Genomic DNA, 15633 nt, shown 5'->3' on the forward strand with positions numbered 1-15633 from the left:
AATAAACTAATGCTACATAAAGTATAGTAAAGTGCAAAGAAAGCAGGTCGACCAGATTGACTGTGTGTAATAAAACGTGAGACTAAAAACTACAGTGTAAACAGATTACTACCCAAAACATGAGTTATAAAGTGCGGTTAATTGTGTAAAACATATAAGGTGCATAATGGAATAAATGTCCTCAGATTTTACGCCAGATGTGACTCAGGCAGACTGTTGCTGGGATCGTGACCCCTGAACACCCAGAGATGTGTTGTAGAGTCTAATGGCCTTAGTCTGTTTGTGGAGCAGGTCAGAGACAGCAGCCTGGTGCTGAACACGCTCCTCTGACTGATCAGAGTCCTGCGCAGAGGGTGGCAGGCGTTGTCCAAGATGGACAGGGTCTTATCCAGGGTCCTTTTTTCTGCTACTGACACCATAGAGTGAAGGTCTGTGCCCACCACAGATCCTGCCCTCCGCACCAGTCTGTCCAGCAGATGTGTTGAGTTGCAACTCGTTAGCCCTGCACCATTCAACAAAGTCCTCCACCAGGCTCCTGTACTCCCCCCTCCTGTCCATCCTCAATCGGAGTATCGTCTGAGTACTTCTGTATGTGGCATAGCACCGACTGGTACTGGAAATCAGACGTATAGAGTGTGAACAGGACCGGACAGAGCACTGTGCCTTGAGGTGCTCAGGTGCTGCTCAGCACGGTGTCAGACGTGCAGCCACCCAGCTTAATAAACTGTGGTCTCTGGCTTAACAAACTCCTCCCGTTGTCCAGGTGAGAGTGAGCCTTGTGCAGCAGGTACAGGATGGCGTCACCCACCCCTACCTTTGCCAGACAGCCAAACGAATGCTCATGTTAAAGAGCGGCTGGAGGGGCTTCCCCAGTTCCGTAGTACAGGCCTTCGTGGGCACACCTTTTCCGGGCCGACTGCCTTGTTGGGGCGGGTAGGAGGGGCTGCTGTTTTCTGTTGTTTTCTGCTGCTCACCGAGCTGTCTACGCGTGTGTGGACCGACTGCTGAAGAGAAACGACCATGCCACCCGGATTGAAGAATAACAGGGTGTTTGTCATCGGCGTGGGGATGACAAAGGTAATATTCCACATTAATGTTGCTTCAGGCCCACAGACGAAAAGAGCGACCTTATGCAACAGTTGTAGCTAGCATAGCTGGCTAACTTCAGAGTAAACTGAACATTCTCCAATTGAAACTACTTCTTATGTACATTAACGTCACAGCTAGCTACCAAATGATGGTTTTAAAAAACTGTTCATATTGTTCATATTGTGTCGACAGCTGAGGCTACACATTTGTAAACATTAGCGTGCTAACATTAGCAGGTAGTTAATTGTGTGCAGTTAACGTTTGTAGTCTTAAAGTTGTGTTAAGGTTTGGTCCAGGCTCAATGTTCGACGTCTGTGTGTCATGTCTCCCGTTTCAACATTCTGAGTCCATGGTTCATGGCCAGCACTGATGTAATCTGTGTTAAGGGTCATCACTCATCATTGCAAGCAAAGCTTTCAGGTTTTTGAATGTTATGCTAATCACAAAAATACGTCTTATTAATGAGGTACGTTTTTTTCCTGATGAAACTACGATTCGTGTCACCGTGCAAGCCCAATGCCCCCGTCACAGTGAATACTACACAGACAACATTTCTCTTACCTTGACGTCTCTGAATGTGTTTCATATCGTCGTCATTCTTCCACTTCCAGTCCTACACATGCTCTGTGTCAGTGTTGGTTTTAGATTTTTCATATTATTGAGGTTACAGCTTAATTTAGCGTGTAGCATCAGTTTATGCTGCAAGCTTACCTCATACAAATACATAAAAAAGATAAAATGCATAAACTTGCTAAATAAATGTGTTCTGGGGAGGAAGTTATCAAAATGCCCAAATCAAAATACTAACTATATACTACATTCTAAATAGTAAAAATGAAATATTGATTAAAATGCAGTGTTTTCTGCTCACAGCACTCACAAATGTCCCAAAACTTCCCAGTGCCCATGGTGACATCTTCATATGCCCATAGATAATCATGTTTTAATGTTGGCAATGAATAGCAGCAAATCTTCCCATTTTGAGAAACTGCAAGTAGAGAATGTGAGGCATTTTTCCATTAGTTTTGCTTGAAATATCATTAGAACAATAAATCGAGTGTGAAACGAGCTGATCATTTTTTTCTGCTGGTCTTCTAATTGCTTCAGATCTATTTGAAAGTCAAGCTCATCACAATCAGGACAGCTTGACTGGAGTGACTCTGCTTGTAATTCCATCTAGAGTCTGAAGTTTCATGTAATGTGATGGTTACAGTACCTGTAAAGTTAGATGTTTACTGATGAAAAAGAAATAAGCTGGACATATTACCCTGTTCTTGAGAACGGGAAGAACAGATTTGAATGCTCATGTTGAATCACACTCAACATCTGTCACACTTTTCTGTATGTTGCTGCAGTTTGACAAGCCTGGAGCCAGACACAACTATGATTACCCTGATATGGCCAAGGAAGCAGGTGCTTATCTCAGTGTGGACATTGTTCAGTCACCCAGAAGAAACCATACCTGAATATCTGTGTGATGGATCTTGTTATACAACACATAAAATGTTTTATTACAGTATGACTATATCTTTTTTTTTAGGTCAAAAGGCTCTAGCAGATGCAGGAATTCCATACTCTGCCGTTGAACAAGCCTGTGTAGGATATGTCTATGGTATGTCTCTAATACAATGTTACATTTGTTACATATGTTGTCAGCTGAAATGATGAATACTGTGAACTTTGATGTTCTCATGTACATACAGTATACACTCTATAAGCCGCATAGTCTATAAACGTACACTTTCAAAAGTGAAATAAATGGGGTGTCTGTCATGTTGAACATGTCTCTCATATTAACCTTGTCTCCCTTACCTTATTCCCTCAGGGGACTCCACATGTGGACAGAGGGCCATTTACCACGGCCTGGGCCTGTCTGGGATCCCCATCATCAACGTCAACAACAACTGTTCCACAGGCTCCACGGCTCTCTTCATGGCACGACAGCTGGTTCTGGGAAGTGAGTTAAGCGGGATGCCTTGAAAGTGATCAACCACCCCAAATTCTATATATATATATATTTTTAATATTTTTCCTTTACACCTCAAGTCTGTGGTCTGTCAGGTAGTTCACGGTTTCCACTAATGATGCTTGATGAAGAGCAGTATTGCGTTGTTCACAGAAATTTGTTCAGCGCAGTCCATTTATGACTTAACACAAAACTGTAAAATCCACTTGCAGGCATTGCTGACTGTGTGCTTGCCCTCGGGTTCGAGAAGATGGAGAAGGGCTCTTTGTCCGCAAAGGTATAAAACTAAATTTTGCTGTGCTGGATTCAGAGGACTTGGCAAGTTTTGGAAAGTTTTGCTTCTGAACTGCTGAATGTTTTGCTGATCCCTTCTTGTTTCTGTATAAAAACAAATTACCCAGATTTTCCATCATTACTTTAGTTAAATTGCCTCAGGAGAAGAACAACCAAATTTAAAAAAAAGACTTGTTTCTAGTATATGGACAGGACCAATCCCATGGACAAGCACATGGAGGTGATGATTAACCGCTATGGGATGGTGGCAGCTCCAGCAGCACCGCAGATGTTCGGCAATGCCGGCAGGGAGCACATGGAGAAATATGGTACACACTACATATGTGTTAAATACAGAAACAGCTTCTGATGTCTAAAGTATGAAAGCGATAGTTGTATCTTCCACTGTTTTCATGATTTTTACTAAATCATGCACACTAAATGTTTGTGTCATGGTTTGAATCTCTTCCAGGCACAAAACCAGAACACTTTGCCAAAATTGCCTGGAAAAACCACAAGCATTCCACCAACAACCCGTAAGACACAACTTACTGTAAAAGGACAAAAATAAAAAAGAAAGAAATGAACAAAACAAAGAAAAAGATTTTTGCCTTTTTATTCAAGCTTGTTTGTGAATACATGTGTCTCCATTTGTGCAGGTATTCCCAATTCCAGGATGAATACAGTTTGGAGCAGGTGATTAAATCCAGGAAGGTGTTTGACTTCCTGACGCTACTACAATGTTGGTAAGCGCCTCACACGTTCTGTTTATTGTAATTTTTGCTACAAACAATAAACAATACAGTACCGAAACAGTCAATTAAAGAAGTAAACAAGAAAGCAGATAAATAAATGGTAAATAGTCTGACATATCAGAGGGGTTAAGCTTAATGCCCTTCTTCACTGATGATTTACAAAGACTGGGTCCTTCTGTGTGGAGTTTGCATGTTCTCCCTGTGCCTGCGTGGGTTTTCTCCTTGTACTCTGGCTTCCTTCCACAATCCCCAAAACATGCATATTAGGTTAACTGGCAGCTCTACATTTCTCATTGGTGTGAGCGTGTGTGTGTGTGTCAGCTGGGATAGGGTTCCTGAACGGATAAAGCGGTATAGAAAATGGATAGATGGATCAATGTTTAACTTGGAATTTAGCCAAATTCCCAAAGACGGATTCGGGAATGATTCAAACTTGAGTATTACAAAGGGACCTTTTCCTTTGAGCCTCCTTTGGCAGTTATGCTTTTGTATAATGAATAGAGGGAATATCTTTCAGACTGAGACTGAGATGAAGAGTCACAGCCTTCAATATGTCTGTATCACTTTAGTGTTGGCTAGCGAGTAGCAGTTACTTCTGTTTGCTCAAAGTGCAGATTCTGAGCTACTGGTGACAACTAACTCAGTTCTTAATCCATCTCATCAGCCCTACATCAGACGGTGCTGGAGCAGCAGTCTTGGCGAGTGAGAGTTTCGTCAGGAAGTGCCATCTTGAGAACCAGGCAGTGGAGATTGTGGCCCAAGAGATGGTGACCGACTTAGCCTCCACATTTGAAGAAAACAGCTGCATTAAGATGGTAAGAAATTGTCATTAACAAAGCATGTCAAAAGGCAACAGACTGAAGGTTAGGCTGGTCAGTGTCTACGGACCAGGCACTTAATGAGAATAACATACTCCAACAGTAAAATTCCTTTATAACAGATGTATGAATGACAACAAAACCTTTGAGAAACTAGAAGAACTATGAATGAAAGCAAAAGCCATGATCTACTGGATCAGAGTAGCGGCATTAAAGAATTGTTCCAGCAAAAGTTAGGTGATCTAAATTATTAAATCTTACAAAAGAAACAGCGAGCTTGAATGATCATCTAAAATAAAAGGAACCTGACTGAAAGAAAAGATCATGGTAGAAAATAAGACCCACACATTTCACTTGGCTCTCCGTGATACCAGGCTAAATGTAATACAAAAACATTAGTAAATCCCTTAACTCTCCATTGGTGTGACGTAGCTAAGGAACTTTAGTCGATCAGTTTTTACTAATGATGCATGAATGTAAGATCACATTGTGAAACAAAGCGATGACCATCTCTTGCCAGACCAGCAGGGAAATGTCTTGCAGCTTTCAGATTCTTTATCAAATAAAATAAATATAATTTGAAGCTATATAGTTGATGCACAACCAGGATTAAAAAGTCAAGTCACAGAGGTTATTAGCTGTACTTTCACCCCTCCTGACGGTTTAATACATGTGTCTGCATGTGTCTAGACAAGTGCCTCTGATGTATTTTTACCAGGAAGATCATGCCATTATGATACCTTTGTTTCCTTATATGAGTTCCTAAACTTTTTATTCTGTTCAGGTGGGATATGACATGTCTCAGCTGGCTGCCAAAAAGTGTTACGAAGCTGCAGGTCTGAAACCCAGTGACGTCGATGTGGTTGAGCTGCATGACTGCTTCTCAGCCAATGAGCTCATCACATATGAGGCTCTGGGGCTGTGTCCGGAGGGTAAGACCGCACTTCATTTCTCCAGATATTTTAAAACTTGGTTGTTAGAGATTCAGAGCAGAAGTTTTCCAGGAAGCTATTTAATATTAAGTATCTGCTGATAATCTTGCACAGAGCCAGGGATGCTGAGCTAAGTGGGTGATGTGAGAAAGTACGGTGCCTCACTGTCGATCCATTGTGTCACCAGATAAACTTATTTAAATATGATTTGTTCATTGTCAGAAACTTTGCTAGTAGTTTCCTGCCACTCTGTTATTGGGTTACGAGGTCATTTGGTTGTAAGGCTAAATACAGAATGTAGTGCTCTCAAGATCCATTCTTGTGGGAGATCCAGTAATGAGGGATGGTAAGAGCGGGCTGAATAAAACCTGTTGCCTGCCTTGTGTCACACTGAGGGATGTGATCCAGAAATGCCATAGCTCTTACTGAACCACATAGGCAGGACAAGGGTCAAGGGACCAAGTCTAAATTAAGTTTTGAGGACATTATTTAACCCTCCAAAAGTCCCTACTTTTTCCAATAAAACAGGAACTTTGGGTTGGGCCTTGCAGAACTGAACATTTCTGACCGATCAAGAACTTGGAGTGTGAATTGTGTTATCTCAGCTGCCATTTTTAGAAATTTTCTTATTTAAAAAAAAAAGAAAAAAATGTAAATCTATAGTTGCACTACAAATGAACAATAAAATATCTATTCGAAGCTTGATTTCCACAAAAAGTTTCAAACTGTTTGATCAGCTTTATTTACAACCAAAATGAGTGATTGTATCGAGAACAAAGAATTAGTAGCAATGCAGTTTAATCTGTCAGACAGGAATCATCTTGATTTTGTTGATTGGTGCCTTCCTGGGGTCCACTTTCTTTTCAGTGTTGCATTTTACATAATGGTAAACATCAGACTTTCTATTATTAAATAAAAATGTATAAAATAAACAGTGAAATTATTTATGTATAATGTGCCACCAAACCAAGGTTTGTTTGTTGATATCCTTTCAGTTCTCACTTAACACCGTGCGTGTACTGATAAAATGACATTGAGATGTACCAGTATACTACTGATTTCATTCTGTACTGTTAAATGATCATCTTGTGTGTTTCACCACCTCTGCAGGTAAAGCAGGAGAACTGATTGACCGAGGGGACAACACATACGGAGGCAAGTTTGTGGTCAACCCCAGCGGTGGTCTCATCTCTAAGGGACATCCTCTGGGTGCCACAGGTACGTTAAGTTTCTCACTCTTGGTGAAAACCACTTGTCATATACCATAGGATAAACAGAGTACATAATCCCGTCTGGTAGAGGGTGACTATACTCTGATCAGGGTCTAAAGGAATGTCGAGCTAATGTTTATTGACAGCTTGTTTGAAGCAGAAGATGAATATATTCACAGTGACCACCAGGTGGCGTGTGTGTAACTGGGTAAGAGTGAGCTGGGTAAACAGTGCAACTGACTCACCCAGCCTTCATCCTCTTGGCAGAACCAGTATTTTCATACACATACCATTTGTCATATTTATAGCCTCTGTGGAGAGAACAGGTTTGTGTGCCCTCAGTCATATACACACACGCTGACAGGGGATAACAAGGTCAAACAATACTGTATTCTTCTTTTTCCCCCACACTGTACACAAACCATTAGATTTGTCGCTGTCCGCTTTTCTTTCTTCTTTTTGATCTGCCATCCTTCTCCCTGTCTGTCTCACAGTGTGAACCATCACTCCCTTTTGCTCATTATTTTTGCAATTACCTTTCCTATCTACATCATCAATACTCCCTTTGTCTCCTGGGTCACTCCTGTTTGCAAGTGCCCCAGTCAGCTAAGCTCTGTCTGATCCATGGTGTTGTTCCCGATCATGGTTGTGAAAACTCTGACCTCTTGCCTTGTGAACACTGCAAGCAGAGATTCTGACAGCTGATTAACTGACCTTTGCAGGGACCCCTCACAGGAGGCTGCGACTGTAATTTTTATGTGCTGACGTGATGTCCAGAGACCTTGAAGGATCCCCGATGCGGAGCTTAACAGAGCTTGTGTGATAAATTACCACATGGCCTTACCCTTCAGGAATGAAAGGACCTAAATGCCTTGTGATCATCAATAGTTAAAAGAAAAATGTGTGGCACTGAATGTTCCTTTCCATTCTGTACAAGCTGTATGTCTGAGGTCCAGAGGCTGTTCATTATGATGAATAGCCTTGTTGACCCCACAGTAAATTTCTGAGTTGGAACTCAGACAAAATTACACTCACACAAACACATCCCCATGGAGACGATTAGTAGAGGGCTGCAGAATGTGAACAACGCACCACGAAGAAGTCTTAACCCTTAATTCCTTCAGCTTATTGGGATAATGGAGAAATGCAAAAGCCTGTTAAGCAGATGGGATGAAATACTTAGCCATAATGCTAGTGCAGGAGTTGTCCTGGCAAGATTAGGGAATGAGTTGACAGATTAGGCATCACTTTGTCACCCCTCTCAGTGAGCAATTTGTGTTAAACACTTGTAGAATGCATTAGTGTATTCAAGTGGAGGCCAACAGGTATAAATCATCATTCCCAAGAAGAAAACATAATTGAATTGCAGGTCGCTATGTATGACTCAACTACATTCAAGGATTCAAGGAACTTTATTGTCATACCAACTCACATTCACATGTTTATGGTACGAAATTAGGACTCGGGTCCCGGGAGCAATAAGTAGAATATAAAAATATAAAAATGCGAGATAAAAAGTTGAATAAAATAGAAATATAAGCTAAATAAAAATAGAATATAAAAAGAATATAAAACTACACATTTAAATAAGCTAAACATTTAAATAAAGAAGCCGGTTTTAGCATATAGCAGCATAAATATGCATCTATTCTGTTTTGTGCGCCAAGGTCTTTTTTCTTTTTGCTTTTGAAGTTTAGATTTCTGGTATTGTGACTGTCTGTATTGCCAGGTCCTCACACCACCCAACAGCGCATCTCCCTCTGTGCTCACCCTCTTCTCCTTCTACTTCCTGTTCTCTCAGGTCTGGCTCAGTGTGCAGAGCTGTGCTGGCAGCTCCGAGGCCAGGCCGGCAAGAGGCAGGTCTCGGGGGCAAAAGTGGCCTTGCAGCACAACATTGGCTTAGGAGGAGCTGTGGTTGTCACTCTCTACAGGATGGGATTCCCTCAGCAGGCCAAGTGAGGAAGTAGTTACCAGTAATTTGTTATTAGTACAGTTAGATACTGTACCTTATGTAACTTTATCTTTCTAATTGACTGCTGCAGGCACCGTTCTTTAATGAGTCTGTCCTTTGTACTGAAGAGAAATTTGTTTTAATTAATTATTGGTAATCAAGTTATTCAGAACCTAACACTAAGAAGCATTTTCTCTCTGTCCTCTGTACTAATACCCACATTGCTGCTTGTCCTGTGTTGAACCACCGAAGGACATTGTGTTTTCTGTCATTACAGTTGCAATACTTGTTAATTGTTTATGTAGACTGAATTACTAGATTGCTAAAGTCCTCTGTTCATCTAGCTGTTTTTCTGTTTCCCACAGTTCCTATGTGGGTGCAGTTCCCACCAGCTCAGGCAGCGGTCTGGAGGGGTTTAAAGTCTACCCTGTCTTCAAAGAGATGGAAAAGCATCTGCATGAGGTATGAACACAGTGCCATTGAGTTTGCCTCATGCTTTGATCAAGTTATTCTGCATTTGATCTGATGGAACCTGAAAGTATTTTTGCATCCAGTGCATCGTTCCTTTTTCTTCCTTTTAGTCTACTCATTGTTCCATGTCACAAAAAATGTGACCATGAGCCTCCGGGTTGTTGTGAGTCTGTTTTTTTTTCCTTTTCGTAGTCAACAGGCAGTTTACTGTCCTTGAATGATTTTGTTTTCCACTAAAGCAACATAGCTCAGGACCACAGTTTCTGTCCCTGATGTGAACATTTTCTACTATTTTATAACTACAGAAGGGTCTGTTACAGTTCAGATAACTACAACAACAGCACCCATGTACCTTCAACAACCTTGAATAAAACCTTTTAATATATCATACTTTGGAAGTGCAGTCATTGACAGCTCTAAATCAAAAATATACAACATGTTCAACACTACCCTGTGCATTAATTGTATGTAATTAGTTGATGCTTTGTACTGCAGTCTGTGGATATAACTAATAGCCATGTGACATGATGTCATAATGGCACCAGAAAATCAAGTATTTGTACCCTGAGTGCTATTAATTGTGCTTTGAGGTATCAGAAAGATCAGCAAGAGCCATAATTAATGTGCATTTGTTCCCCCAGGAACTCCAACCCAATTCTTTCAATGTAGGCACTATTTGGCCCTCTGCTGGGTTCAGTTTGAATGCCAGCAGTTTAAATTACATTTATGATTTAAAATTGATCTGTCCCTCAAAACCTGAATGTGAAGGGGGCTGATGCCTTTAAGAGGAGAGTCAGAGTAATCATGGGTACAGTGGTGTTTAGGTCTACCTGTAGGTGAAGTGTGCAGTATGTTCTTATTGATTGTGAATGCTTCTCACTCGTCCACTAGTAGCAAGATGGGTCAACGCTGTTGCTTTCTCGGATTTAACCAAGCTCATACTTTCATGTTTTAGACACATTTTTTGAATTTCATGGATAGCGGAAATGAAGTCACGACTCTGGGATTTAGTTACTCTTTAATGTGAAACGTGCAAAGCTATTGCTGCCTGCCTTCAACTATTCTGTGACAAAGATTATTACAAGTTTTCTGGACTCCCTGCAGGAAGGAGAGCAGCTTGTCAAGAAGATTGGTGGCGTGTTTGCCTTTAAAGTGAAGGATGGACCAAGTGGGAAAGAGGCGACTTGGATTGTGGATGTGAAAAATGGCAAAGGTTCTGTTTCCAATGACCCAGGTACAAATCTAAATGGAGGTGTCTTACACTGCCATTAACTTTTTAGTTAATGGCAGTTCTTTATTCTCCTTTTGCCTCATGGATGACGTAATTGTGTTCAATAGTCAGACTGAAAAGGTGTAATTTGTCACAGTAGGCCTTCCCTCTCTCCCAGCCCATTTCCACACATTCTCAGCAGCTGTACATGCACCAACACATGCCCCTCTTCTCTGCTAAATAATTATTGCCAAAAGCATTTCAGGTGTTTCTTTCTTTCTTACAGAGACCATACACATCACATATCGCATTCCTTGCTTCCTTGCTTCCCACTCTTAGTCAGTATTGTGGAAGTGATGCATCTAAACTGGTGAAAGCATCATTGAACATCTTTCTTAGATTGGCTCTTGTCTTGAAGATCTAATTTCATTGTACAGGCAACTGTTCAATGACAATTAAGGTCTTGAACCTTGAATCTTGAAATCTTGAACACAGAAATAGGTTCATTCCCCTCAGATGAGTATGAGTTTAAACATGAGAGACCTTCGCTAAGCGTGTCTTCAGTTTAACAGTATGAGGGAGTCTTGGCCACACAACTGGAAGCATGAAACTGATTGTGTTTTCCAGCAAAGCGATTACAGTAGTAGAAATTTTGATCAATTGCAATCGTGTAAATCCTGTAAAGAACGTACGCACCTGCAGCGCCATAAATGGCTTTCCAGTTTACAATGCCAGGCTCTACTCAGGTGAAGCAGTTTGACACCATGAGCACGACAACAGCTTGATATTATAAACTTGATTTCTTGGCTATAGTTTCATTATCTGCCAATAGCTGTTGTATAATATATATTGGCAAATAATACATTTTGATATTTGGACAATATAAATTACCCTTTATCAGGCTGATAATGTATTGGTCTGGTGATTATTTCATATCACTTCTTTGGAATTAAACACTGATAAAGCTGCTGCAGTGGACATCGCACAAAAAGCACCATACAAACACAGCCTCTGAAATTACAGTGGATTTTCATCTATTTGATGCCTTAAGCGTTTTCATATATTGTCAATACTGCATGCTGCATACTGATTGTGGCTTCCACATATCTCACACATTCACCCAGACACAGCTGGCATCCCGCTGTGATGTTTGTTCTGCCTAAGCCAGTAGTTTTAAGGTTACCTTTACCTAAGGATGGAAAGACTACTAGAATATTACACTCCAGTAAAAAGACAGTTTTACTCAAAAGTAGTTTACTTATGTGAAAATGTATTTTGAGAGAAGTAAAAAGGGGGAAAGAAGAAATTATAAATGATAATTCCTTCCTGAAAAAGGACAAAACTCAGACAAATATATATATATATATATATATATATATATATATATATATATATATATATATATATATATATATATATTTATATATAATATTTTTTATTAATTATTTTTTATTTTGAACTTGTGTGACAGTGTGTTTTTATGCTAGTGGGAGTGCTCTGTATTCAGAGCATTGTAATAATGTAGGATTTATTATGATTTTTTTTCTTTTAGGTGAAAAGGCAGACTGTACCTTAAGCATGAGTGACGCGGATCTTCTCGATCTGATGACAGGGAAACTGAATGCACAAATGGTACGTAATTATGTTTAACTATATCTTTATTGTTCTGTTTTACACATGATCAAATGTGACATTAAATGAATGAAAAGATTTCTTACATTTACTGTAAAAAAACATAGTATTGTTGTAATTTTGTTCCTACAGTATTACAGAAAGTGTATTTCTTCCTCATGGCCATTAAGGTTGTTTTCACACCTGAGAGTTTTCACACCGGCGTAAATGAGGTGATGAGGTAAACATGGAGACACAACAGAGTTTGTTTTAATCCAACCAAACAGGTTATTGAGAATGAAAGCACTCTGACTTCCCTCGATTTGTGTCCAAACACAGTGTAGTCAACCCACAGCAGTTGTAGGTGCAGGTTTGTGAGGCAGCTAAAGCCATCTGTTAAAGACATACAGTGTAATTGTTTTTGTTGAGAGTCAGTTGTGCTGTTCTCACTTAAAGCCCCGAGAAACCCCGATGAACTGACTGGCTGACGTACTGTGAATATTTTTGCTGGCAAAGTGCAAGTTTGACTGATACATTTCTGTCAGTGCTGTCGTATCTACTTGGCAAGAACTCCTTGTTTAAGAGGCTTTTTATTCTGTTAACACCAGCTGTGTGGCAGACAGTTGAACCTTTATGTATCTTGCCCTCAAACGCCTTTGGCGCCATTGTAGGTCGATGCAGAATGCTTGATAACTATATAGATGATCATAGTATCCAAAAAAAGAAAAAAAAGAAAAAAGGGAAATTGGCACTGAAATCTAAATAATTTTTTTCTTTTTTTAAATTCTATTTATATTTTCTTATTTTATATTTTTATATTTTTATTTTGATATTGTATAACTGTATGAACAATAATAATAATGATAGTAGTAATAGTAGTAATAATGTGGAAATATAACAGGTGGTAGTAAGAATTGTCAGTATTAATTAGAACCACAGCAGGAGGTCCAGACCCAATCCATGTGAACCTGAGAGACGAGAAAACACGAAGGCTTCGGGGAAGAAGTCGAGTTAGTGTCATGCCTTGATGGGACATGAATGTGTGCAGAAGGAGATTTAGAGGAGAAGAGGGAAGCTCAGTGCATCATGGGAGATCCCCGGCAGTCTAAGCCTATAGCAGCATAACTAGGGGCTGGCCTAGGCTAACTATAAACCTTATCAAAAAGGAAGGTTTTAAGTCTACTCTTAAACATAGAGAGGGTGTCCCCCTCCCAGACCGAAACTGGAAGATGATTCAATGGAAAGGGAGCTTGATAACTAAAGGCTCTGGTTCCTGATCTACTTTTGAAGAGACTAGGAACCACAAGTAACCCTGCATTCTGGTAGTGTAGAATTCTGGTTGGATAATATGGTACTGTGAGCTCTTAAGCTTTTAATGTTTGTGTTTTGTTTTTCAGTGAAGCTTTTTGAGTGCCAGTGTTTCCTTTTCTCAGTTAAGGTTTTATTTTCAGTGCCAGATTTTAACATCACTGTTCGAGCCACATACACTCACAGCTGCACAGCAACAACAGGAGAAAAAAAACACAAGCAAATCAAAAGTGAAAACTTGGTTGGTTCCTGCCACCTTTTATGTGAGAAGACAAGGAAATCGACTTTTCAATTGAACCTGAGTGCTTGGTCTGTTTTGTTATATCCTGTCTCTCAGACATGGCACAGGACGTGAGCTCTGAATGGCCAGTTTACAGCTTACTCTGCCACACAAGAGTCTTCACTTAAGACATCACATGTTGTGTACTTTGTTACTTTGAAGTGTTATTAGCAGTATGTCATTAGATTTATGTTTGCCAAATAACAGTACAGTTGTATATTATATATATTGTCATATTTGTAGGCGTGGTGTATCAGAGATTAATCTTTTCAGTGACAAGTAATTAAGAACTTTACTTAACTTGTTATCCTCAGGCATTCTTCAAGGGGAAACTGAAGATCTCGGGGAACATGAGTATGGCTATGAAGCTGCAGAACCTCCAGATCACACCAAGCAAGGCCAAGCTGTGAGACCCAGAGTTGGCTGTCTGTCATCTGAGCGACACCCCCAGGACAAATTTGTTGGAAAACGTAGTTCTTCCTGAATATTTCTAATCTAACCAGCTCACTGAATACTTTGATAATGTGTTGAGATGTTGTCCAGCTGCTACTTTGATTTCAGACTACATAGAACAGACTGAGTTGTTGATATCCGTGTTTTATTGACTGTAGATCTGCTTTCAATTCTGAAACATCTAAGTGAGTCTTGAGGAACTGCTTATATACAGCATCAGGGCAGATTTCAGTTCATGGGGCTCCTGTGTGTTTGATTAATCATGTAGTCAAAACAATGAACGTGCCTCTAATTTCACTGAATAAAATGACGCTTTTTGGCTTCAACCACTTTTGATAGATATTTTTGTATAGGACATACATCTATAAATGATAGCAATTGTATAATTTTTTTAAAAATAAATCCTTTGCTGTCAATAATAACCTCTGAATTATTATTTTTTTTTTAAATCAAAGCTAGTACTGTCTAAGGTCTGACCTTGTCACTACCTACAAGGAAATTGCAAACAAAGCACAGTAAGTAGTGACAATGACAACCTCCCAATGAGGGAAACGTGAACTCAGCCTGCAGGTGGATGCTGAGCTTGAGGTGGTGCTTTTGAAATGCTACCTGTAGCTGTTTACCTGGGGGAACCACATGTAGCCTCTCAATATATTCGCTCCCATAAAATTTTCTTGCTGAAATACAAGGACAGAGTTTCTCTTGCACATTCTGATTTATTTATTATGCTGAAGGTGATGCACAAATCAGATTTGAAACAAAAGCGCCAGTGCTATTTAAAAGTGGTATTGTGACACTTGCCCATATACTACATATGCTATCAGTCCTGTAAAAATACAAAAAAAAAAAATACAAATACAAAAATTGGGTTAAACAAAAAAAGGAATTTCAGTTTTTTTTTTTTAAATTTTGCCCTATTTCTCATTTCCTCTCTGTCTGTTTATTTTTGAGTTGATCCAGACTTTTCCCTGTTGCCCCCTCCCCATCCGCCCACTGTGCACCGTCTGCCAGATCCAGCCTGTATTCCTAATTGCTTCTATCCGGCCAGCTCCCTTTAGCCCAAGCCCCCATCCTGTCCCTTTGCCAGGTGGCCAGCTGGCCAAATGGCTACACTTAGATGATGCCCAAGCTTCATGGCTCTCCTGTCTCACTGACCACCAGCAGTGAGTTTTTAAGAGAGGGACTTTCGGGGTGAGTGGAGGTAAAGCTGATGATTTTCAGGCTTGGTTTGCCTGATGTCAACTTAAAAAGCTCAGCTTCTGCAAAAAAAAAAAAAAAATAGCCTTGTTTTCCTAGAAATAAAGA

At 40.0% G+C, this 15633-nt stretch overlaps 1 protein-coding gene across 1 annotated transcript; it reads left to right on the top strand.

The window, feature by feature from the left end:
- The first annotated feature begins 906 nt into the window (after positions 1–906).
- On the top strand, positions 907–14744 carry scp2a (sterol carrier protein 2a). Its single transcript, XM_046409681.1, has 16 exons — positions 907–1077; positions 2445–2502; positions 2630–2701; positions 2915–3046; positions 3268–3332; positions 3531–3657; positions 3801–3864; positions 3988–4074; positions 4748–4898; positions 5686–5833; positions 6944–7051; positions 8846–8999; positions 9361–9457; positions 10571–10700; positions 12229–12308; positions 14190–14744. Exons 1-16 carry the CDS (start codon positions 1021–1023, stop codon positions 14283–14285), a joined length of 1626 nt encoding a protein of 541 aa, XP_046265637.1. The 5' UTR covers positions 907–1020; the 3' UTR covers positions 14286–14744.
- Positions 14745–15633: the final 889 nt, after the last annotated feature.

This window comes from Scatophagus argus, chromosome 13 (genome assembly GCF_020382885.2).
Source record: "Scatophagus argus isolate fScaArg1 chromosome 13, fScaArg1.pri, whole genome shotgun sequence".
NCBI lineage: Eukaryota > Metazoa > Chordata > Actinopteri > Scatophagidae > Scatophagus > Scatophagus argus.

Excerpts from the sequence above, each read along its gene's own strand:
- scp2a (XM_046409681.1), top strand. The coding sequence starts at position 1,021 with ATGCCACCCGGATTGAAGAATAACAGGGTGTTTGTCATCGGCGTGGGG. Across the intron at positions 4,075-4,747 it reads CTGACGCTACTACAATGTTG|CCCTACATCAGACGGTGCTG; the intron begins GTAAGCGCCTCA and ends CCATCTCATCAG. Across the intron at positions 4,899-5,685 it reads AAAACAGCTGCATTAAGATG|GTGGGATATGACATGTCTCA; the intron begins GTAAGAAATTGT and ends TATTCTGTTCAG.